Source organism: Melopsittacus undulatus, chromosome Z (assembly GCF_012275295.1).
Source record: "Melopsittacus undulatus isolate bMelUnd1 chromosome Z, bMelUnd1.mat.Z, whole genome shotgun sequence".
NCBI lineage: Eukaryota > Metazoa > Chordata > Aves > Psittaciformes > Psittaculidae > Melopsittacus > Melopsittacus undulatus.
Window position 1 is genome coordinate 38,519,692 of NC_047557.1, and position 22,940 is coordinate 38,542,631.

Sequence of the window (22,940 nt, forward strand, 5' to 3'; positions counted from 1 at the left end):
TTCTTGGCAATGGTTTCATATAAAGGTGAATATAATCTTATATTGTGTTGGCCTTACTAATTTGTTTTGTTTTGTTTTGTTTTTTACTTAGGTGTCCCAATTTCAGGCTTCCAGGTGGAAGCTGTAGGTGGAGTGATTCTGAATCTCCTGGATGATGTTAGTGGTTGGGAGCCTGGAGACCGGATTGTGGTTGCAAGCACAGACTATTCAATGTATCAGACAGAGGAATTCACCCTTCTTCCCTGCCCCGAGTGTACCAGATATCAGGTCAAAGTCAAAGGTATGCGAGTAGTCACCACTTGAAGATCTGTGTGAATTAAGTATTCACAGTAGCACACTCCAGCCAGTACCTTTCAGTGGGAGCAGTAAAGAACCGCCTTTTTGCCTGTTTCTGTGTGGCTTTTTTGCTGTTACAGGAATGAGTGCTTCTTGCTGAAAAATTACTCTGTATCATGTCAGGTCTGCCTCACAGCATACCATACTAACTTTTTTTTTTCTGATTTCTTCGCAGGCTTATTGAATGCTTTAGTTTTCTTCCAAGAGGATTATGCTTGTTTTTCTTTCTTGGCTCCTTTCTGTCTTTTCACTAGATTTCTTTATACGTGCTTGAATGGATGTTGTGGTCATTACCATTTCCTTTGCCTTTAGTGCTCTTCCCATCTTTTGAAGTGTTACCATTATATTTTTTTCTGGAGAAAGAAGAAAAAAAAAGGAAGAAAAAAGAAAATGGCAATCTTTGAATCTGTCTCTTTTCTCCCTCCCCCTTCCCACAGTTCCCCTTCCACACCCCATCAGCAGAATGGTTATGAAACAAGTGGCACTTCTAGGCCTCTGCTCACACAGGATATCCCTGAGTAGTTGCAGTCTGTTTTTCCTTTGGGTGTGATATGTGCAAAATGGTCATGCATGTTGTTGACTGTTCCCTTTTTTATTATCTGAGTCATTTTGCTTGACTTCACAAGAGCCTCCCATGGGACTGGCTCCCCAGCTCTGCTAGCATCTGTGTTTTCCTTTTGCCATTCCATGCCCATCCTCCACGCCAGTGCCCTCCACCCCGATGTCCCACCAGCCTCAAGTCTTAAGCTGGTGCTCCCTTCTGATGGGCTGCAGTCACTTTGCAGCAGAAACTAATTAGTGGTATTTTGCAGTTAGCTTGCAGCAGCCAACCAGTGCTCTTCAGGATCAAGTTTTGTCCGGTTCACCTCTGTTGGGTGCATGTTCCTCTTTTTCAAACTTTTCTGCTCTTCCTCTGTTCTTGGAAGTTTTCTGTGAAGGACCTCAAACTTTCCTGTTCCTCCATGTCTTAAGGGACTGCCAGTTTGTAGGTCCACTTTGCAGTGTGATTTCATCCCACAGCATTCACTAGCATGGGTGACATAAATTCTACTGCATTGTGAAGCCCCAGATGCCAAAAAAGTGTATCTGAGTTTACCTTATGCATCAGAGAATGCCAGGGTGCATGAAGCCACAGAGCTTATCTAGTGCCATCAAGCATGACACTTGCAGGACTTTGTTCTGAAGTGTCTTGAAAGGTGTTTGTTATTTAGTATAGTATTTAAAACAGCAAGCTTAACTTGAAGATTGGAGTATGAAGTTTAAGAAGGGTTTTGTCACCACTGAATAGTGTTATGTGCAAACTGTTTTGTCTCAGAAATCGTGCTGTGAAAAAGAAGCTATTAAAGGATTTTAAAATATATATTTTTAGAAGATTTACAATATGGCATGAAATACAAGATTTTGGCCTTTTTTTTTTTAATAAATGCTCTGTGAACTGTGCACAGATCTTCAAAAGGTGTTAAGGGAGATGAAGTATCCTGTCATGTTTTTTTTTTCTTTTTTTTCATCCCAATATCAAGTGTCCTTTGTCACAGTAATGTATACCGTTGTAAAAAGTCCTCAAGCCTTATATATTCATTCCACAAAGAATGATTTTTCCATGGAATGGCAAATTTTACATGCTGGAGAGCTCACCACCTTATGAAATTATTTCTTGTATATTTTTTTTTGCTAGGTTTTTTATCTATTTTGGCCCCTTGGTAGTCGGACGACTAAAATGCAATGTTCTGTAGGAGGCCTAGTCGCTCTTTGCTTTTCATGTGTTTATGTATGCTGGTCAAGTATAGGGAGAAACAATAGAATAAGACTTCAAGGAAAGGATTGTAGACCCATTTACAGACATCTGTTGTCTTTGGAACTTTCAACATCAGGTATAGCATTAATACCACTCATGGTTCTGCTTCATGTTGTGGTTATGACCAGTTTAGGCTTGTATCCTTCTGCAAGCTTTGAAGGAATAGAGACAATCTTTATTCAGGGAACCAGTAAATGAAAAAAAACCCAACGAACTTAAACAAACAAAAACCCTCCCAAAAAAAACCAAGAAAACAACAACAACCAAACTCCCAACCCAACCCCAAAACAAGCAAACAAACAAAAACAGGGAAAAGTATTTCTAAAAACTGAAGACATAAATACTTTTTTTTTGTTAAGGTTTATTGGAGCAGATAATTTTCTCAGTTTGCATAGACAAATAAATTACTGTTTCTTTGGAAGAGCAGTGTAAAACCAGAATATCATTTTCCTAATTTTAGTTTGTGTCTTCAGAATAGCTATCCAGGAAAAAGCATAGTTATGAGGGCAAATCCTTTTTTCTTTCGGAGGCGGATGAATTAAGTATTTTGTAGAGGTGTTTTCAGTTCTCAGTTTTTCTTCAAAACAATTTTAAGCAGCCAGCATCTTTTTTCTTTTAAGGCAAATCTGCATCTATGTTTCAAAGAATGGTGTGGATTAGAAGGAACCTCAAGATCATCCAGTTCCAACCCCGTTGCCATGGTCAGGGACACTTTCCACTAGATCAGTTTGCTTAAAGCCCCATCCAGCCTGGCCTTGAGCACTGACAGGGTTGGGGCAGCCACATTTCATCAAAAATTTTCTAGATACATTGGATTCATTTAATCTTTTTTCTTTATCCTTGTATGTTCACAAACTATTGGACTGACATTAAGATGCACTTGCAAATAAAATGTTTGTATTGGTTTAGGATTGTTTTACTAAAATAAAAAATATGCAGCCAGTGCATTGTTTTGGAAACATGGAGTAGCATACTTGATTCATCATCCTGCAAGGTGCTTAATTGTCAAAGTCAAACACAGTCTGGGACTTGGTGTTAGCTGGGTTAATGTTTATTATTTAACAATTATGTGGGATTTTTGTGTCTTAGCATAAATAAAGCTAAGAGACAATAGCATGTTAAGGTATTGGAATGCACAGGTTTTGTTGCTACAGTTAACTTGTTTATAATGTAAGATTTTTCTTGTTTGTTTGGTTTTTTAATTAATGGCAATTTTTTTGTCTGTTTTTCTTCCCTGCTTCAAACTGGTTTTGGACAGAAAATCCTCAGTTTCCTCATGTAGGAGAAGTTATTGATGGAGTGGACATGAGGGCAGAAGTCGGAGTTCTTACAAGAAACATCTTAATCAAGGGAGAGACAGCAGATGCCTGCTATCGTGAAAAGGAGTGCCAGTTCTTCAATTATGATACATATGGTGGACATATCAAGGTATGAAAAGCATTTTAAAGTAGCTTGCTGTCATGTAAAGATATAATGAGAACAAGAAGATGAGTGCTAAACTTAAGAGAGGAAGAACTAAAGATTATTGCTCCATATAGTTGATTTGTGTAGAAATGACTTTATTCTCAGCTTTCCCCAAATGAGATTTACCTTATCAAGACTTTGTCTGCAGAATTGGAAGAAGAGATATCAGTGCATGAAATGGTCAGCACATTCCACAATGTTGTATGGCAGGGATTAAACCTTGAAAGTGATGTCCACGCATGTGCATCCTGTGACATTGTAAAGTAAAATTTTATCTCCCTTTTCTTCCTTCCTTTCCCTGCCTTTCTTCACTGAATCCTAGAGATGTGCTTTATCTGAAATTGGGCACTAGAGGGGCATGGAGAGGAAAGAAACTGGACCATGTTTTTTTTTTATTTAACTTGTTTATTATTTTTATGGAAAGTACTAATTACTAAGGTTATGTAAAGAAAACTGCTTCTAATTTCTTGTACTACCATATGCATAAAGAAGGCTGAGGAAAAAGTAGTGTTAAAGAAACTAAACTTGTATTCACTTATGTTTTTAGATGAAAGGATTGAGCAGCAGTCTGTCAGCTCTTCACTGATGCTGGAAAAGTTAGAGACCTTGTGTTTTATATGCAAATGTATTTGTACTCATTATGTGCTAGTCACAGTTTAAATCTCTCTTTCTAATATGTTTGCATGCAGATTTTAATTAATAGTGGAAAAGAAAATATGCCCTTTCCCTACTGTGTGGCAGCTTTTGTTTTGTGGAAGAGAAGTAGGTGGGCTCAAGGCACTCTTTTGTGTTTAAGATAATGTAATGAAAGAAGATAGTAACAAGCTGTGAATCTTGCAAAGCATGACCTTCATTGCCACAATTGCACAAATACAGCAGACCCTTCAGATCTCTGGCAGATAGAACAGAAAACAAACATTTTGAGTCATCAAAGTTGTCAAACTGTTCCCAGGAGACTGTTCTGGGTAGCTGAGTGTCTGCTGCCAAACCTAGACCTCAGCTAAAAGCATTTTCAGTTTATGTTAATCTTACAGTGCTTAAGCAGAAGGAGGCCAGGCACTAGCAAATGTTAATGGCCTCAGGGGGTTTGATCATTCTGGATTTTCTGATGGTCACTGAGATAGTGGAATAAAGGAGGCTTACTGGCAATGAGGAGAGATGCTCATTTGTAGTTTTCTGACTGCATTAGTGCTGTTAAAATGTTACGAGTAGGAAATTTCTGGGATGCCTGCTTCTGACAACCCCTCTGGTATTTAGGCATACAAACCTTAGGGGAGTGCAAGGGAGGGGGTGAACTCCACGCTACTAGTTTCCCTCAAGGACAAAGTGCATACGAAAATGGTTAGTTTTAGTAAATACTCAGTACAAGTAAGTTAATAAAATAACAAAAAAGGCTTTCTTTCTTAGTTTAGCTCCTTGCAGTTTAGCTGTTGCACTTGGTTTGTTTTCGTAGCAGGTTAGGTGGAAGAAAATACTTCTGCTTTCCTGTGTTATGGGTACAGCTCCATTATGTTTTTACTTAGTACTAGGTAGTGTTACTGTGAAATTGAAGGAAGTTTCATATCTCCCTTACTAAAGAAGTTTCCAGGAGTGCTATGTCCAGTTTTGCAAAGATGATGTAGATGCACTAGGGTGGGTCCAGTAAACGTGATGTATTGGGAGCAGGTTGAGGCTTGCTGAGAGAGCAAGACTTGTTTGGTCTGGGGAAGGTGGATATTCCTGCTGTCTTCAGGAACAGAGGAGGGTTCAGACAGGCAAGAGCAGTTCTTGGAGGTGCACAGATAGGACAAGAGGCAATGGGACTGAGCTTTAACAAGACAAATTCTGGTTAGATATTAGAAAAATGAAAGGGAGAGAACCAATGACCATTGTATGAACATCTCTCTTTCAGGAGCTATTCCTTGGTCAGTGTGCTGAGCAGCAGGCTTAAAGTTGACCCTGTGCTGAGCTGGCAATTGGGCCAGATACGAACCTGGATGTGAGGGCAATCTGGCTGCAATGGTCACTCTGTTTATAGCCAAGGTGGATTTATCTGGAATGGCTGGCTAGGCAGGTGTCTCCCTCCCTCACTGCTCCGTGCATTCCTTCCAGAGTTGCACACTTGGTCAAAGTGGACAACTTTCCCCGATAGAGATGTACTGTTTATGGGTCAAGAGTATATGGTTCTCACCTGCTAGACCCCACAAACAAGCTCAAGGTCCAGTTGTCGGAGAACGTAGGGTAGTTAAGCTTCCAAGACTGTAGACACATCAAGGTGAATCATAGAATCATAGAATAGTTAGGATTGGAAAGGACCTCAGGATCATCTAGTTCCAACCCCCCTGCCATGGGCAGGGACACCTCACACTAAACCATATCACCCAAGGCTTCATCCAACCTTGTCTTGAACACTGCCAGGGATGGAGCATTCACAACCTCCCTGGGCAACCCATTCCAGTACCTCACCACCCTAACAGGAAAGAATTTCTTCCTTATATCCAGTCTAAACCTCTGCTGTTTAAGTTTCAACCCATTACCCCTCATCCTGTCACTACAGTCCCTAATGAATAGTCCCTCCCCAGCATCCCTATAGGCCCCCTTCAGATACTGGAAGGCTGCTATGTGGTCTCCTCCATGCAGCCTTCTCTTCTCCAGGCTGAACAGCCCCAACTTTCTCAGCCTGTCTTCATATGTGAGGTGCTCCAGTCCCCTGATCATCCTCATGACCCTCCTCTGGCCTTCTTTTAACAGTACCATGTCCTTTCTATGTTGAGGACACCAGAACTGCACACAGTAATCCAAGTGAGGTCTCAGGAGAGCAGAGTAGAGGGGCAGGATCACATCCTTTGACCTGCTGGTCACGCTCCTTTTGATGCAGCCCAGAAAGCCCAGGTTGGCTTTCTGGGCTGTGAGTGCACACTGCTGGCTCATGTTCATTTTCTCATTGACCAACACCCTCAAGTCCTTCTCCGCAGGACTACCATGAATTTCCTTTTTGCCCAACCTGTAGCTGTGCCTGGGATTGCTCCCACCCAGGTGTAGGACCTTGCACTTGTCATGGTTAAACTTCATGAGGTTGGCATCAGCCCACCTCACAAGTGTGTCAAGGTCCCTCTGAATGGCATTCCTTCCCTCTAGCGTATCAACAGAACCACACAGCTTGGTGTCATCAGCAAACTTGCTGAGGGCACACTCAATCACACTGTCCATGTCAGTGACAAAGATATTAAACAAGACTGGTCCCAACATCGATCCCTGAGGGACACCACTCATTACTGATCTCCAGCTGGACATTGAACTGTTGACCAAAACACTTTGAGTGTGACCATTCAGCCAGTTCTTTATCCACAGAGTGGTCCACCTATCAAATTGATGACACTCCAATTTAGAGACAAGGATGTCATGTTGGACAGTGTCGAATGCTATGCACAAGTCCAGGTAGATGACATCAACTGCTCCACCCCTGTCCATCAGTTCTGTTGCCCCATCATAGAAGGCCACCAAATTGGTCAGGCAGGATTTCCCCTAGTAAATCCATGCTGGCTGTCACCAAGCACATTTCTCTTTTTCATGTGCCCTAGCATGCCTTCCAGGAGAATCTGCTCCCAGATTTTTCCAGGCACAGAGGTGAGACTGACTGGTCTGTAATTCCCCGGGTCATCCATTTTCCCCTTCTTGAAAATGGGGGCTATATTTCCCTTTTTCCAGTCTTCAGGAACTTCACCTGACTGCCATGATTTTTCAAATACAATGGCCAGTGGCTTTGCAACTTCATTCACCAGCTCCTTCAGGACCCGCGGATGGATTTCATCAGGTCCCATGGATTTGTGTACATTCAGGTTCTTAAGATGGTCTCGAACCAGATCCTCTCCTACAGTGGGCCCAAGGTCTAAGTTTTCACAGTCCCTGCGTCCGCCTTCCAAGACTCGGGTGCTGCGGTCAGAGCCTTTGCCAGTGAAGACCAAGCCAAAGAAGCCATTCAGAACCTCAGTCTTCTCCAAGTCCTGTGTAGCCAGTTCTCCCGAATGTTTCCGGAGGGGGCCTACATTGTCCCTAGTCTGTTTTTTAGCCACTACATACCTATAAAATCCCTTCCTGTTATCTTTAACATCCCTCACCAAGTTTAGCTCCAATTGGGCCTTAGCTTTCCTAACTTGGTCCCTAACTATCCTGACAACATCCCAGTATTCATCCCAAGCCACCTGTCCTTGTTTCCACCTTTTATAAGCCTCTTTTTTTCTTGTGAATTTTTCTCAGCAGCTCCTTATCCATCCAAGGAGGTCTCCTGGCCCTCCTGCTGCACTTCCTTCTGGTCGGGATGCAACACTCCTGAGCTTGTAGCAGGTGATCCTTGAATGTTAACCAAGAGTCTTGGGCCCCCTTGCCCTTTAGGGCTATATCCCATGGAACCTTACTAAGCAGGTTCCTGAAGAGCCCAAATTCTGCTCTCTTGAAGTCCAGGGCAGTGAGCTTGCTGCACGCTCTTCTCACTGTCTTGAGGACCTCTAATTCGACCATCTCATGATCACTGCATCCAAGACTTCCCTGGAGAGTCACATTTCCAACGAGCCCCTCCCTGTTGGTGAGCACAAGGTCAAGCAGGGCACCTCTCCTCGTCGGCTCCTTTATTGCTTGCAGAAGGAAGTTGTCTTCCACACAATTGAGAAACCTCCTGGATTGCTTGTGAGAAGCTGCATTGGGCAGTCTGCCATTGCTTTAATATATTCTCCTACAATGTTCTTGTGGAGAAACTGTCTGCTCATGGCCCTGGATGGGTGTATTCTTTGCTAGGTAAAAAACTGGAGATCACAGAGAGGGTGGTCAGGCATTGGAACAGGCTGCTCAGGGAAGTAGTGTAATTGCCGTCCCTGGAAGTGTTCAAAAAATATGTCACTGAGGGCCTCATCTTCCATGGTTTATTGGTGTACTTGGCAGTCCTGGGATAAAGGTTGGACTTGACAGTCTTAAGGGCTTTTCTAACCTAGTTGACTGTGATTCTAGTTATCTCAGCAGGTTCTTTTAAATCTGTGTTATTCTGTGACATTATTTGGCTAAGCCTGTCCCAGGCTACACTGTGGGCTACACTGATGCAGCTTCAGTAGAGACAGGCCCTGATATGGGTGGCTTATGTATATTTGGACAGTATGTAAAGGATATTTAACATGCTAGCTCATAAAGACCAAAAAGTAAAGTATGACAATGTATCTAATGAAAATTGCTCTGATTTAGCCACATGGAGATTTAGCTTTTATGCTTATTTATAAAGGACACTGTTTTGTAAGGCAGGATATTGAGCAAGACAGTAGTGATTGTTCTGTATTTCATTGTGTTGGCCTGTGGTAACTGTATACCTGACTTCTGTACATCCAGTATAAATGATGTATTAACTTCAATTTCCATTGGTTAAAAAGCAAATAGTGGTTATTAATTCTGGACTTCTCGTGATATTTTTAGATTTTGAAGAATTTTACATCTGTTCATCTCTCCTATGTGGAATTGAAGCAAATGGGCCAGCAGCAGATTGGAAGTTACCCTGTTCACTTTCACCTTTGTGGGGATGTGGATGAAAAAGGAGGTTATAGTTTTAAGACTTACCTAGAAGGTCTTTCCATTCACCACTGTTTTTCCAGATGTGTGACTATTCATGCGACTAATGGCTTGCTGGTAGGTGCAAGGAGAGTAAAACATACTGTGTTGAAATAAATGTTACAAAGACCTTTTAGAGCAAAAATAGTCCTCTTCCTTCTTCAAGTTCAATTCTCAGAATTTTTTTTTATTGCAACGAATAAATGAAAAAATGAAACTAACTTATTTTTAACAGATCTCACCACTTTGTTTTTTTTTCGTATTGTTCCAGGCAGCTAAGCTCACCAGACACATTAGTATGTTTGTAAGGGATAAATAAAACTTTATGTTTGAATTATCTGAGCTGCTGATATGGAAGCTTCATTCTGCAGCTGTGCCAAGACAGTAAAACGAGGTGGTACATGTCAAATAAATCTCAGTAATTGCTATTGCCACTGACATAATGAATTTGTATTTCTACAGATAAAGGACACCATTGGCTATGACACACTAGGTCACTGTTTCTTCACAGAAGATGGCATTGAGCAGAGGAATACTTTATTCCACAACCTTGGGCTAGTCACGAAACCAGGCACTCTTCTTCCTACAGATAGAAACAGCAGCATGTGTACTAGTATTAGGGATAAAGTTTATGGCAGTTATATCCCAGTGCCAGGCACAGACTGCATGTGAGTATTTCACGGTGAAAAATTAAAACCAAGTCAGTTGCAGCAGCTAAACTGCTGATGATCTCTTGACAGTATACAGATGGGAACATTTTTTATGTATAATTTAAACAGTTCAGATGCCTTAAATGGCGTTAACGTTTAGTCTTTTATTAAGGAGAAAAAATAAGTTGTTTTGTAGGAAGACTGTTGTGGTTTGCAATACTTGTTCAGCAGATTTTTAAAGCTGCATCTTTACTTCTTTGTAAAGGTATGCACTTTCTCAAGTCACAGATATTTTTTCTGCATTAGACTAATCTCTTGTAGAAGTTAATTAAAACAGTTTATCATTGCACAGAGTATCTGAACAGCATTAAATAAAACACTGTTCATTGAATGAATTATTTTTGATTTCTAAGTGTGTGTGTGGGGTGTGATTTTTATTTCATATATGAAGTAATGACTTCAGCCATAAGTTTAGGTTTTTTCTAATATGTTTGTTACAAAGGTGAGATATTTTTGTAGGAGTTAAACATTTTTCCATAATAACTTCTTTTGGAATATTATTTCAGGGCAGTTTCGACATTCTGGATTTCTCATCCCAACAATCATCTTATAAATAATGCAGCAGCAGGATCACAGGTGAGGCATATGGAGGTAATTTAACATAAACTAGTCATGCCACTGGTACTGGTAAAACCTGTAGCATTTACACTGCCAAAACTAAATACATTTTTATATATGAATGTGTTCTTTTTAAATTTGGCAGCATACTGGCATTACAATTTTGCCTAGGTGTGCATTTAAATCTTTGTTGTTGCTGGAACAGAGGAGATCTCTTCCTCTTTGTAGTCAGTAGACCTGACTATACTGTCAATAAGTGTATGTACAAATAAATCCTTTTATTTCCAAAGAACTAGTGCATTTCATATTAAGGCTTTTGTATTTTCTGTAGCCTGTTATGAGTTTACTGTGTGATGGCTTTGGAAGATTTATCTTCATAGCTGTAGTTACTGGAATGAAAAATTACTACAAAAAATGTTTATTATGTAAGAAACAGCTTAAACACTTTTATTGTCAGTTGTTAGTAATTTTTTTTCCAATCTGCTGATGTGGTTTTGCTTGTTGTGTACCTTATATTACTGCAAATCATTTGTCACAGCTGCTTGCAAAGTAAAGCTGAACTACTCAGTACATTGTGGAGGAGGGAGCTGGCGTCTGTTCTACGCTGGATGAAAGGCTGTTACATGCATGGTTTTGAGTGGATTGTTTTGAAGAGATCAGTGGGAATGGAAAACAGGCAAGATGGCTGTTGTTGCAAAGGCTCCAGTGCTGGAAGAAGAATATGAATGTGTGTCACTGTATTCTTAGGCACAGAATACTGTTATTAATAGAACAGGATTCAAAATATTTAAATGAGTTAAAATATCTAGAGTATTAAAATTGCCTTAGAAAGTTTTGTTCTGCATTTTGTATGGTGTGGAGTGTTTCGGGGGTTTTTTATTTTTGTTTGGGTTTTGGGGGGGATTGTTTGTTTATTTTGCTTTTGGACAAACTTTTCTAGTTGACTGTCTACCACTAGGAAGGATCTGGACACCCGTATCAAACCAATCAGCACTAGGACTCTGGCAGGCAGAGTAGGCATTCCACGACAAACCTCAGCCTCATCCTGAACACAGCTGTTCTGTAAAGCTGGTGTTTCTAGTTCCAGATAGGTTGGAGTGGGCTTGAGGAAAGCAGATCCAAGAGAAAAGTTGTGCTGTGATGCAAAGATATACTGGTAATGGTTTTCATGTAAAACCCTTTAGAAGTTTGCAGAAGATTTTTTCTCTCTTGGCTCTTTGTGGCTCAAACTAGATGCATACAGTGGGGGAAAGCAAACCTAAGTTTGAGAACAAAGCACAGCAAACCTAGGCCAGGTTGGATAGGGTTTTGAGCACCCTGGTCTAGTGGAAAGGGTCCCTGCCTGTGGCAGGAGGTTTGGAACCAGACGATCTGTAAGACTGCTTCCAACCCAAACTATTCTGTGATTCAGTGCAACATTTTTCCATTTTTCCTGCGTTATGTAATATTGCTTTGCCTTGTATTAGCATTGCGGGTTAAGCTAAAGGTTCCTTGATCTACTGTTCAAAATCTGCAAAATCTTTTTCTGCTTCTGTAGTGTATCACAGTAAATGTCATTTCTTCTGTTACCAGAATGTACATGGTCAGAGCAAGCGTTTGTGTGTTTGGCCACTCTAATATACCTCCGTTGCAAAGGGACTACAGCTTATTATGTTTCAGAAACAGAATACTCCAACAGTTTTGATACAAACTCTGCACTGTAGACCTTTTGCTGGTTTAAACTATAACAATTCACAAGCAAATGAAATAATTCCATTGCTTTTCCATCTAATTTGTTACACAATGAAGTCTATTGTAAGGGTGTATCAGCAATAGATGTTTCTTTTGTTTGAGCTGGAGGGTGGTGGTGGTGGAATTTTAATTTTTTTGAATGCTTGCAAGTGCTTAAGGAGCTTTTAAGTTTATTAAACTTTTTTCCAAGCATCAGAATATGTTTTGGATGAGAATTACTTGAGTCTGCCAAGCACAGAGCTGTATTTAATTATATGTGAAGTAAGATTTTGGTATTTTTATTAATGGAACATCCATTTGCTTTGGAATTGTTAATCACTAGAAATGTCAAAGTGTGTCATCATTATGGGTGGGAATATGTTACTGAGAAGCAGAGTTTCCAGGACTGCTTGGAAAATGAGTATACTCTGAATGAAATGCATCAAATCTTTGAAGCCAGAATGAATTGGCTTTATCCATGTTTCTTGAACAAGAGGATGATGACTATTTTTTCAGAAGATGAGCATTCAGTATACAGTGTTTCTGTAGCTACTGTTTAACCCTTTAATGTGCCATATGTAATGATATTTTTAATTTTGTAAGGGCACAGACCATGTGGTCAGGCAAAATTTTTCATGTTTGTAGGTATCTGTTGTGCAGATGATGTCCTGATGCCATCTCTTGTGAACTCATCTGTGGTTGAAAAGTGGACTTTTACTGGTCTCATTTAGCAGATAAATCTGGCTTCTTTAAAAGCAGGGATGTTGAAGAAGTGGAGAAAATTAACAGATGCTGAAATTATTACTGCATGTTATTGGCACAGTGCTCTGAACTGGCCAGATTTCTTGATGTGCTTTTTTCCCCTTCTTCTGAAAGCTCTTGTGGGTTTTTTGGCTGTGTCATTAAATTATGATGTGAGCAGAGATGGACAAACCTTAGTCTGCAACAGTAAAGAGGAGAGGAGTGTTTTCCAGTATTTTACTGTAAATGGTATGATTTACTAGTAAACAAAGGAAAATCAAGTGTATATAATGAAATGCAACTAAAATGCAGAAGTTACATTAACTCTGATACTTTTCTGGCTTGAAATATTAGAGGATCTGAAATGTGTTGTGTTAAATGGCTTCACTGAAAGGCAAAACACTTTTTAGTGCACATTATTCACTAGAATATAGCCTTATTTACAAAATTCCACGTATTTACTGGAGAGGTGTTTGAAGACTGTTTTGAAAAATATATTCCATAGAGCACAGTTGGTTAGAGCTATGTTCTTTATTCACTTCCTTACTTAAATATCCCAGTTCCACTTTGCATACACTTACTTTGTGATTAGATAGATCGGCACTGATAGTAGTATCAGATTCACTTAGAAGTAACTTCACTCTTTCCTTGCTTGCAGGATGCTGGAATATGGTATTTGTTCCACAGGATTGCTACAGGAGATTCTCATAGTTTGGCCACTGAAACCAAGTCAGAGCTTACACCCCTAGGAATCTTCTATAACAACAGGGTTCACTCTAATTTTAAGGTAATGTATTATCTCACTAAAAAAAAATCTTTATGTGTAAATATTCTAAATTGGGAATTGTCTGTTTATATTTTAAGCTGGTTATGTGATGGATTCATGCTGTGTTTGAACTACATTATTACATCTAGGTGTTGTAGAAAGGTATATAATCATGTATATAGTTTCTTGCCAAATTTCAGGTATTAAATATTTAATATCCTCTTAAGGCAGAACGCAACTAAAATCAATGAATGCTTCAAATCAAATCAATTCTCTCAGAAGTAGCATTTCAGGTGCTACTCTCTTACTGATGGCATTGTTTTCTACTCCAGAGAAAGCTGACCCTTGAAGCATCAAAATTTAACGTAGTTGTCATTCATCTAATAGCTTCCTGGAACAGCTGTGACTTTCTTCCTAAGTCTCCAATGTACAGTAACCTAGTTGTTTACACATGGTGGCAGTCTTCGAATAGAGATTATGCTTCTAGGTTACCTTCAGGAGCCCAGCCATTGGTTTTTTTTTGAGGGTTCTCAGCCTGGTTGGCTACAGGCATCCAGCATTGTTTTATCATACATACTTTCATGTATGTGGCTTTACTGTAATTTTTTCACACACAACTATGTCATTTAATAATTTCATTTGGAATTTAGCTGCTCTGTGTCTGTGTGTGTGCATATATGTACATATATAAATCTAATGGCATTTACAAAGCCATCTAAATATTAATTTGTGTTTGAAGTTACGTAGGATCAGTAGTAGATTTTTTTATTTTTACCAAGTGAAACTGATTCTGCTTGACAGTTAGGTGTTGGGTATACCAAAAATAATGCACTGCTTCATAGAAGTTGTGTTAATGGTGTGTTTGGGACTGCAAGGAATTTGTTCAGATTGGACTTAAAACATACTGAATACAAAAGTGCATTGTAAAGAAAAAGCTTTTCAGCTGTATGGGTCATACTGTCTTCAAACAAGAGTATTAATTTGTGTGCTAATATTCCATGTTAAAAGGGCAAACTCCACTGGTAGGCCTCAGGATCCAGTCATGTAGGAACATTCCATTGTAATCATAATTTGGATCAGATGTGGAAGTAGCTGCAGGTATTTGTGTATGTTAGTCAGGATAAATACATATTTGTGCTTCTTTCTGCTTCTATTTTCTCAAATTATTTCATAGTGGATTATTGAGTTTCAAATTGGTAATTGCTTGGGCAAAAATCCACTTCAGTGGTGAAGGTAATTTATAATTTTAAATACAAAGCATTTTTCACAGTGTTGGATTTGGGGTTTTGGTTTGTTGCTTTGTTTTGTTTTGTTTTTTTTCTCCATTAGTGAGAATATTTTGAATTCACCTCAAAATTGGATACTTGGTTTTCCAGAACAGCATCTGAAAATAAGTGCAAAACCTCAAATGGTTAGACATTGTGAAAGAAATCTGAAATGAACTGTAATGATTTTCCATTGCTGCTTTTTTTTTTTTATTGCAAATTAGTGTAAACAGATGGTTTTTCGCCCTTTAGAAAATATGTCAGTTAAGGACAAATAGAAAGATCTAGAAGTTTCTAATATGTGACTTGAATGCAATGTAAACTTTAAAGTTTAAAAATGTATTGGTTGCTCTAGCTTTTAGTTTTGGGTTGCATGAATTTTCTTTCCTTGCTTGTTTCAGGCTGGTTTGTTCATTGATAAAGGTGTTAAAACAACTAATGCTAGTGCTGATGATCCCAGAGAATATCTTTGTTTGGATAACAATGCAAGGTAAAGGATATTTTCTTTCAAATGAGTGAAAAATCACAAAGTTCTGAGATTGCTCTTACATTCACATGAGGAAAACTATTTTTAAAACTATAGTTATTTATAAATAATAACTGAACAATAAATTAATTTTTTTTCCCATTTGTTCATCAGTTTTGGGAACATCAGAGCATGGAGCTGTTACTTCTGAACCCTTGCTCAGGGTAGTTTTCAGCCTCTTAGGAGACATCATTTCAAACATGTTCTACTGTCATGCTTAAAGTATTTTATGGAATTGCTGCTTACTGTCTTTAAAATCTGCTCTTCTTATTTATGTCTCAGTTTTAAATAATTATTAGAAAAAGGCTTAATAGAGCCAAGTAATACATCCGCTTGGCTTTCCTACCACTGAATGCTTCCTACCATACCTTTGGACTTGGAGATCATAGCTCAGTGGTAGTTTTACTGAAGGCTGTTTGCAGAGGTAGAGCAGTCAACCACATTTTTGTTAGTTTATAAAGTGAGAGAGTTTATGGAGAGTTTAGAAAAACTCTGTGTTATCCTGTGCCTGCTTACTCTTACCCTGAACTTCAAATAAAATATCCTGGGATAATGGTATAATGTTAAATGATAGTTGCAGACACAGAGAGAATAGTTCCCAATTTTGGCAATACTTGGTTCATGATTTGGACAAGAGCTCACTAATTTGATGTTTTAATGGAAAACTTATATAATCCTCATGGATTACTTCATTCGAAACAGTTAGACAAGAGGAACATATGAGGAGCAAAATGAGCTGTGAGAACCTGTAATGTGTTGACAGAGCATCAGAAGAGCATGTGAGAAACTTGGTGCATGAGAAATTGGATGCTGCAAAACATGAAACCCAAGAAGTAATAAGGCACTCTCTGACTACATGAAGCCACTAATTATTGTATGTTTACCCAAACCAGAGGGATTTAAACATTAATTGAGGAGCCCAAGACTGTCAACAAAAATAAAAATTAGCCATTCTTCCCTTCCTCCCTTAGGGGGAGGCAGAGCAGAGCAAAATTGGAGTAAAAAGTGATTGGGATAAAGGGCACATATATTTCTTCATCTGCCTCAAAATGGATTTTTTAATATTTTTCTTAATGGATTACTTTTTGTTTGGGATATTAGGAATAGTCAAGTGAAAGCTTCCACCAGTCTTTAATCACATTGTTTCTTCCTGTTGTGTAAAATAGATTCCAGCCATAACTTTCTGTATAAGACCATCTTGATAGCAGTGTGGAGTGTCTGGGTTGGAACAGAAAAGTATTTTGAGTGTGCTCAAAGGAGGAGCACTCCTTGACATCAGAAGAGTTTGAAAGATTTGAAAGAGCATTTAGACAAGCGGCCAGCCTTTTTTTGTATAGTGCATGTCAGGCCTATGTATCCTCGCAAGAAGCTTTAATTTCCTCCATCAAACTTTGACATTAATGCTGCAGTACAAGTTGGGAGAGAGTACTTTGGAGAGAGCAAAAATGAAAAGCAAGGAGATAAAAGCAGGTGAGATGCAGCTAAAGGAACTCAGGGAGATTGAACAAAAGTCTGTGAGAGTTATTGAAAAAGAGAAGTTTTATGTTCCTGCTTCATTTTACCCCAAAAAAACCTTGCCCTGAAATAAGAGAGATTGAGATGCACCTGGTTTTTGGCTTCGGTAGTTGCAAACATGGAGCAGAGTGGATTTTGCCCATCAGATGAGCATGAGTCTTTGTCTTTCAGGCTTTCTCAGCCCAACATGTATCACATGTGTAAAGCAAACAGTATTCTTATGTTGAGTTTTTGGGTTTTTGTCTGTCCCAGGTTTCGACCTCATCAAGATGCAGACCCTGAAAAGCCCCGAGTTGCTGCCCTGATTGACAGATTAATCTCTTTCAAAAACAATGATCATGGGGCCTGGGTCAGGGGAGGGGATATCCTCATTCAAAACTCTGGGTAGGTATCCGGAAGCAAACAGCTGCATGTTGTTAAGAAGTTTCCCCTGAAGCTTTGTCCATGAAAATGCATTACAACAGGGTTGTAAGAAAAGACTTATGCTTACCTCAAGGAACTTCTCAATATCTTGAACAGCTTTCACACCATTCCAGTACTTTAAATGAAACGAGTTTGCATGTGATTAGATGAGAACCTGCCTTAAAAGGCAAAAAGAAACTATGTAATAAAAAGAATTCTAAAAGTTGGTTGAGACAGCAGCATTTTTATACAAGTTAAGTGTGTGCTGGTTCTAAATTCCATTAATAGAAAAATTAAGGCTTTTTTCTGTGCATGGCAGGGTGTGCTCTTATAGTAGCTTATTTCAGGATAATCCAAAAAATACAACTGAAGCTTTGAACTTTTTTTTAGGTTTGCAGACAATGGAATAGGTTTGACATTTGCTAGGTGAGTACTTTATGTTAATCACTTCTGGTTTTTCTTGCCTAGAATCTTAGAAAATATAAATCCATCTATTAAAATTAATAGGTTTACTTTCATAAAGTCATAGTTTAATTTTTGGGTCTAGTTCTATTTCGAGTAGTACAGCTGATGTTATAAAGGCCGTAAGCTGACATAGCTGCCAAAGCTTGTGCTTCAGTTCAACTTATGCTTGATTTACACCACAGTTTCTTTCCTTTTTGCTAGAAGGGATACATTTATCCACATATTTTTGGTATTGTATGATTCCTTATGCATTTTGATTTTTCCTCATGAACAATTGAAAGTGAGTAATGGAAAAGAAAGAAGATGAGCATTTTGAAGGGGCAGAGTCTCTTTCTAATAAAACAGAATCAAGTAAATTAAGGAATAAGCCAAAATTGCTGCCATTTAGGTTATGGCAGGCTGGTTCTAGGACTGCAAAAGTAGGCTGTTAAAGAATGATGTACTACAGAGGGAGATAAAAATTTAATGCTCAGCTGTCTGGTGGTATTTCAAACAGCCTGTGATACTGTTAATAATTAAATTTATTTTTTCTCTGTATTGTAAATGAAGTCTAGACTGCTCTGCTTTAGCAGGACTGTTACAGAAGTAGGACTATGCCTCGGTGTGTTCATCTACTGGGGAGGCTATAAGCTTATCTCTGACGTTGCTTTGACAGTGATGGGAGCTTCCCAAATGATGAAGGTGCCAGTCAAGAGGTATCTGATTCACTGTTCATTGGTGAGAGCAAGAATTATGGGTTTTCAGGCGGCCAAAATAAATATGCAGGAACTGGCGGGATAGACAACAAGGCACGCACGCTGCCTAGAAATCGGTAAGTATGTTATGGGTGAGGTAGAAATGATGCAAGAAACTTTCTCTGTTATCAGATATAAATGCCCTTTTCACTTGAGCTGTGAGAGATAAAGGCTCTGTTGAAGGTGTCACTCATCTTTAATGCTTTGTGTGCAGCAGTATCACTCTCACCTTTTTGCTGAGCCAGTTTTCATCTGATTCTACTACAGGTCAGTTTTCCATAGATATTTAAGTTGTTCTACTTTCTTGAAACCTTAGTTTTAAACAACATTTGGGCCTGGAAGAGAGAAGGAAAAAGCTTTCAGATAACAGGGCTTCAAGGGTCAGTTTAGGACTAGAGATTATAGTCTTTCTGTGACAAATCCCAGTCTGTGATCGTGACCCTTTTCTCTCTGGTTTGCTATCGTACTCATTTTAACATAGTGCCAAATCTTGCCTCTGACATGAAATAGGCAAGAAAGATAAGGTAGGTATAATCTACCCTGTTTTTTTGCTGCTTAGCCATTTAGCAAGAAGTTGTTAATGTGATGGTGGTAAATTAGGTATAGTTGAGCAGAATCACAGAACAGTGGAGGTTGAAAGGGACCTCTGGATGTCATCTTGTCCAGCTGCCCTGCTTGAGAAGGATCACCTAGAGCTGGTTGTCCAGGACCATGTTCAGGCAGCTTTAGAGCATTTGCAAGGATGGAGACTGCACAACCTCTCTGCATAACCTGTGCCAGTGCTCAGTCATCCTTACAGTGGAAAAAGTGTTTCCTTATGTTCAGGAGGAATCTCCTGTTTCTCAGCTTGTGTCCATTGCCTGTGGTCCTGTCACTGGGTACCACTGGAAAGAGTCTGGCTGCAACTTCTTTGCACCCTCCCTTCAGAGATTTTTATACATTGATGAGATTTCCATCTGAGCCTTCTCTGCTCCAGGCTTAACAGTTTGGGGTTTCACAATGTGTCCTCTTGTGGGAGGTGCTCCAAGCACTTAATTATCTTTGTGGCCCTTTGGATTCTCTCCAGCAGCTCCATATCTGTCTCATACTGGGAACAAGCACTTTAGGTGTGGCTTCACCGATGCTGAGGCTTCCTCAATCTGTTGATGACACATTTCCCAGTGCAGCCCTGGATGTCATTTACCTGTTTGAAGCAAGGGCACTTCTGTTGGCCTATGGTCAGCTTAATTTCCACCAGTCCTTTTCACTGGTGTGTAGGGTTGTTCCTCCCTAGACGCAGGGCTTTACACTTACCCATGTTGAAGTTCATGAGGTTCCCATTTGCCCGTTTCTGCAGCCTGTTGAGGTCTGCCTGGAGGACAGCACAATCCTCTGACGTATTAGCTGCTCCTTGCAGTTTTTTGCCCTCTGCAGACTTGCTATGCTCAGCACTGTCATCCAGATCACTAATGAAGATGTTGAACAAGATTGGATACTGGCCCCAGGTATGCACCACTAGTTACTTCCAGGTAGACTTCATGCCACCACCCTCTGCACTCAGCTATTCAGCTAGTTTTCAGTCCACCTTACTGTCCTGTCATCCATTCCATACTTCATTAGAATCTTGAGAGACACAATATCAGAAGCCTTGCTGAAGTTTAGGTAGACTCTGTCCACTGCTGTCCGCTCAGCTACCAGGCCAGTCATTTCATCACAGAAGTTTATCAAATTGGTCCAGCATGACTGCTCTTTGATGAATCCATGCTTATTACCACAGAATCTTAGAATCAACTAAGTTGGAAAAGACCTTTAAGAGCACCAAGTCCAACTGTTACCCCAGAACTGCAAAGTCCACCAATAAACTGTGTCACTAAGGGCCACATCCACATGATTTTTTGAATACGTCCAGGCATGGTGACTCCACCACTTCTCTGGGTAACCTGTTCCAGTCCCTGATCACCCTTTTGATGAAGAAATTTTCCCTAATATCCGATCTAAACCTTCCCTAGTGCAGCTTTGAGGCCATTACCTGCCAGTCACACTATTTCTGATACAGGCCAGGATGCTGTTGGCTTTCTTGGCCTCCTGGGCACAAGCTGGCTTGTGTTCAGGCATCAGTGCAGCATCCCAAGGTCCTTTTTTACTGAGCAGCCTTCCAGCCACTCTTCCCCACGCCTGTAGTGTTGTGTGGGGTTGTTGTGACCCAAATACAGGATACTTTGCCTTGTAGAACATCATACAGTTGGCTACAGTCAGCCTGTCCAGATCCCTCTGCAGAGCCTTCCTACCCTCCAGCAGATCACAGTCCCACCAACTTGGTGTCATCCATAAATTTACTGAGGGTGTACTCAATCCCCTCAGCCAGATTATTGATACATCTTCCCTGCCAACTTATTCAGCACCCTTAGGTGTAACCCATCTGGCCTCATAGGCCTGTATATGATTAAGAAGAGCAGGAGGTCTCTAACCATTTCTTCCTGATTTATGGGGACTTCAGTCAGCTCCTCATCTGTCATCTGTCTCAGGGAACTGAGTACCCTGAGGGTGGCTGGTCCGGCTATTAAAAACGGAGGCAAAGGTGGCATTAAGTACCTCAGGCTTTTCCTCATCCTCAGTCACTAGGTTTCCTCCAGTATCCAGCAGAGGATGGAGGTTCTCCTTGGCCCACCTTTTTATTGCTAATTTATTTGTAAAAATATGTTTTATTATCTTTTATAGTAGCAGCCAGATTAAGTTCCAGCTGTTACTTTGCCTTTCTAATTTTCTCCCTGCATAACCTAGCAGCATCCTTGTACTCCTCATAGGGTGACAGTCCCTTTTTCCACTGGTGATAGGTTCTCTTTTTTTTTTCCTGAGTTCTAGCACTATCTGTTCAACCAGGCTGGTCTTGTCTGCTGGTTTGACCTTCAGCACATGGGGACTGCCTGCTCCTGTGCCTTTGATAGGAGAGGACTTGTTTTACTGATTGTTAGCTGAAGCAAACCACCAAGTTGAACTTTAAACAATACCATACATATGTCAAGGAGGAACAAGACAATGGGTAAAGAGCATTCTTTACCTATCCAGCTCCCTGAACTAGGAACTTGTTAACAAAGTGCTTCTCAGGCTCAATGAACTGGGAACCATTCTTCAGAGTCAGAAGAGAGGCCAGCCTAAGGCCATAAAAGGAAGATGAGAAAAGTTCAACCAAAGGTCAACAAAGATAAGATCACCAGGGATCCCAAAGACCCTTGAGACCCTTACTTAAAATAAACTGTGCATATTCTAGTGATTAGTAACCCATGTTAATTAATTCTGGGAAGAAATTATAATGAGTATAATATTTCTGGGAATATATGTATGAGATGGATGCTTATAAGCAAGAAACCTATAACTGGCATGCATGTTAGGAGGAGCTATCCCCTGTGCATCCAGCACCATAATAAGTAATGTTTGCTTCTTAATGCTACATTGGTATTAAGGAGTTTTATTCTCCTGACTTTTGATGACACCTTGAGGAGTGTCCAGCCTTCCTGCACCTCTTTGTCCTTCAGTACTGTTTCCCAAGGGACTGGGTCTCAACCATGCCTGATGAGTTCTTCTTCTTTTACTTGAAATGGTTTTCAGGATTGGCTGCTCCATCACCATCCTGGGGATCAAGCTGAAGCTCACCAACCTTCAGTTCCTTGGGTGTTCCTTCAATTTAAAAGTCATGTTTGCTTTCCTCCAGTCTGCAGGCACTTCTCCCAGTTGCCACTATTAGTCAAAGATCAGGTGGTATTATTCTCCTGCTGTATTTCCAGTACTGGGGAAGGGGCACATTTACGAAGTGACAGTGATAGCACTTCTAACAGGAAGTACCAGAGAGTGTGGGAGGGTTGATGCGTTAGAAAACGCACAGAAAAGAAGTTTTCCTTTACTAAGATCTAACCTCCAAATCATTCTCTAAATGTTGCTCTCTTGATTCCTCTGAGAGGAAATGTACTTACAACACAGATTCCGGCTTATCATGGGTTTGGTACAAGATAGTATAAATATTTACTTGTATTAACAGGACATTTCCCATCAGAGGATTTCAAATTTATGATGGACCTATTCACCTTACCAAGTGCACATTCAAAAACTTTGTGCCAACTCCAGACAGATTTACCAGTGCAGTTGGATTCTTAATGAAAAATCCATGGCAGATGACACCAAAAAACAACATTTCTCTTGTGAAGTTTGGTCCAAATGTAAGTTTATTGCAAGTTTTATTTTATTCTTGTAAATGGCTTTTTTCTTGCTGTATTTAAAATAAACGTCCAAGGGCCGCCCCGAGGTCATCTTTTCCATACATCCCTGCTACAGAGTTTCTTTCTTCGTTGGAAGTCACCAGGGTGTATCCTTTGTCTCCTGAACAAAAAAGTAATGCCAACAGAGATGTAGGATAC

General features: G+C 39.9%; 1 protein-coding gene across 1 annotated transcript in view; it reads left to right on the top strand.

Moving 5' to 3' along the window:
* The window catches only part of CEMIP2 (cell migration inducing hyaluronidase 2), a 42,451-nt gene that overhangs the window by 9,564 nt on the left and 9,947 nt on the right, over positions 1–22,940 (top strand). Inside the window, exons 5-15 of the mRNA XM_005154952.3 lie at positions 92–280; positions 3,390–3,559; positions 9,029–9,238; positions 9,623–9,828; positions 10,377–10,446; positions 13,538–13,666; positions 15,312–15,400; positions 17,204–17,335; positions 17,744–17,779; positions 18,474–18,629; positions 22,565–22,742. Coding sequence (XP_005155009.1) covers positions 92–280; positions 3,390–3,559; positions 9,029–9,238; positions 9,623–9,828; positions 10,377–10,446; positions 13,538–13,666; positions 15,312–15,400; positions 17,204–17,335; positions 17,744–17,779; positions 18,474–18,629; positions 22,565–22,742 — 1,565 coding nt within the window. The remainder of the gene's footprint in view (positions 1–91; positions 281–3,389; positions 3,560–9,028; positions 9,239–9,622; positions 9,829–10,376; positions 10,447–13,537; positions 13,667–15,311; positions 15,401–17,203; positions 17,336–17,743; positions 17,780–18,473; positions 18,630–22,564; positions 22,743–22,940) is intronic.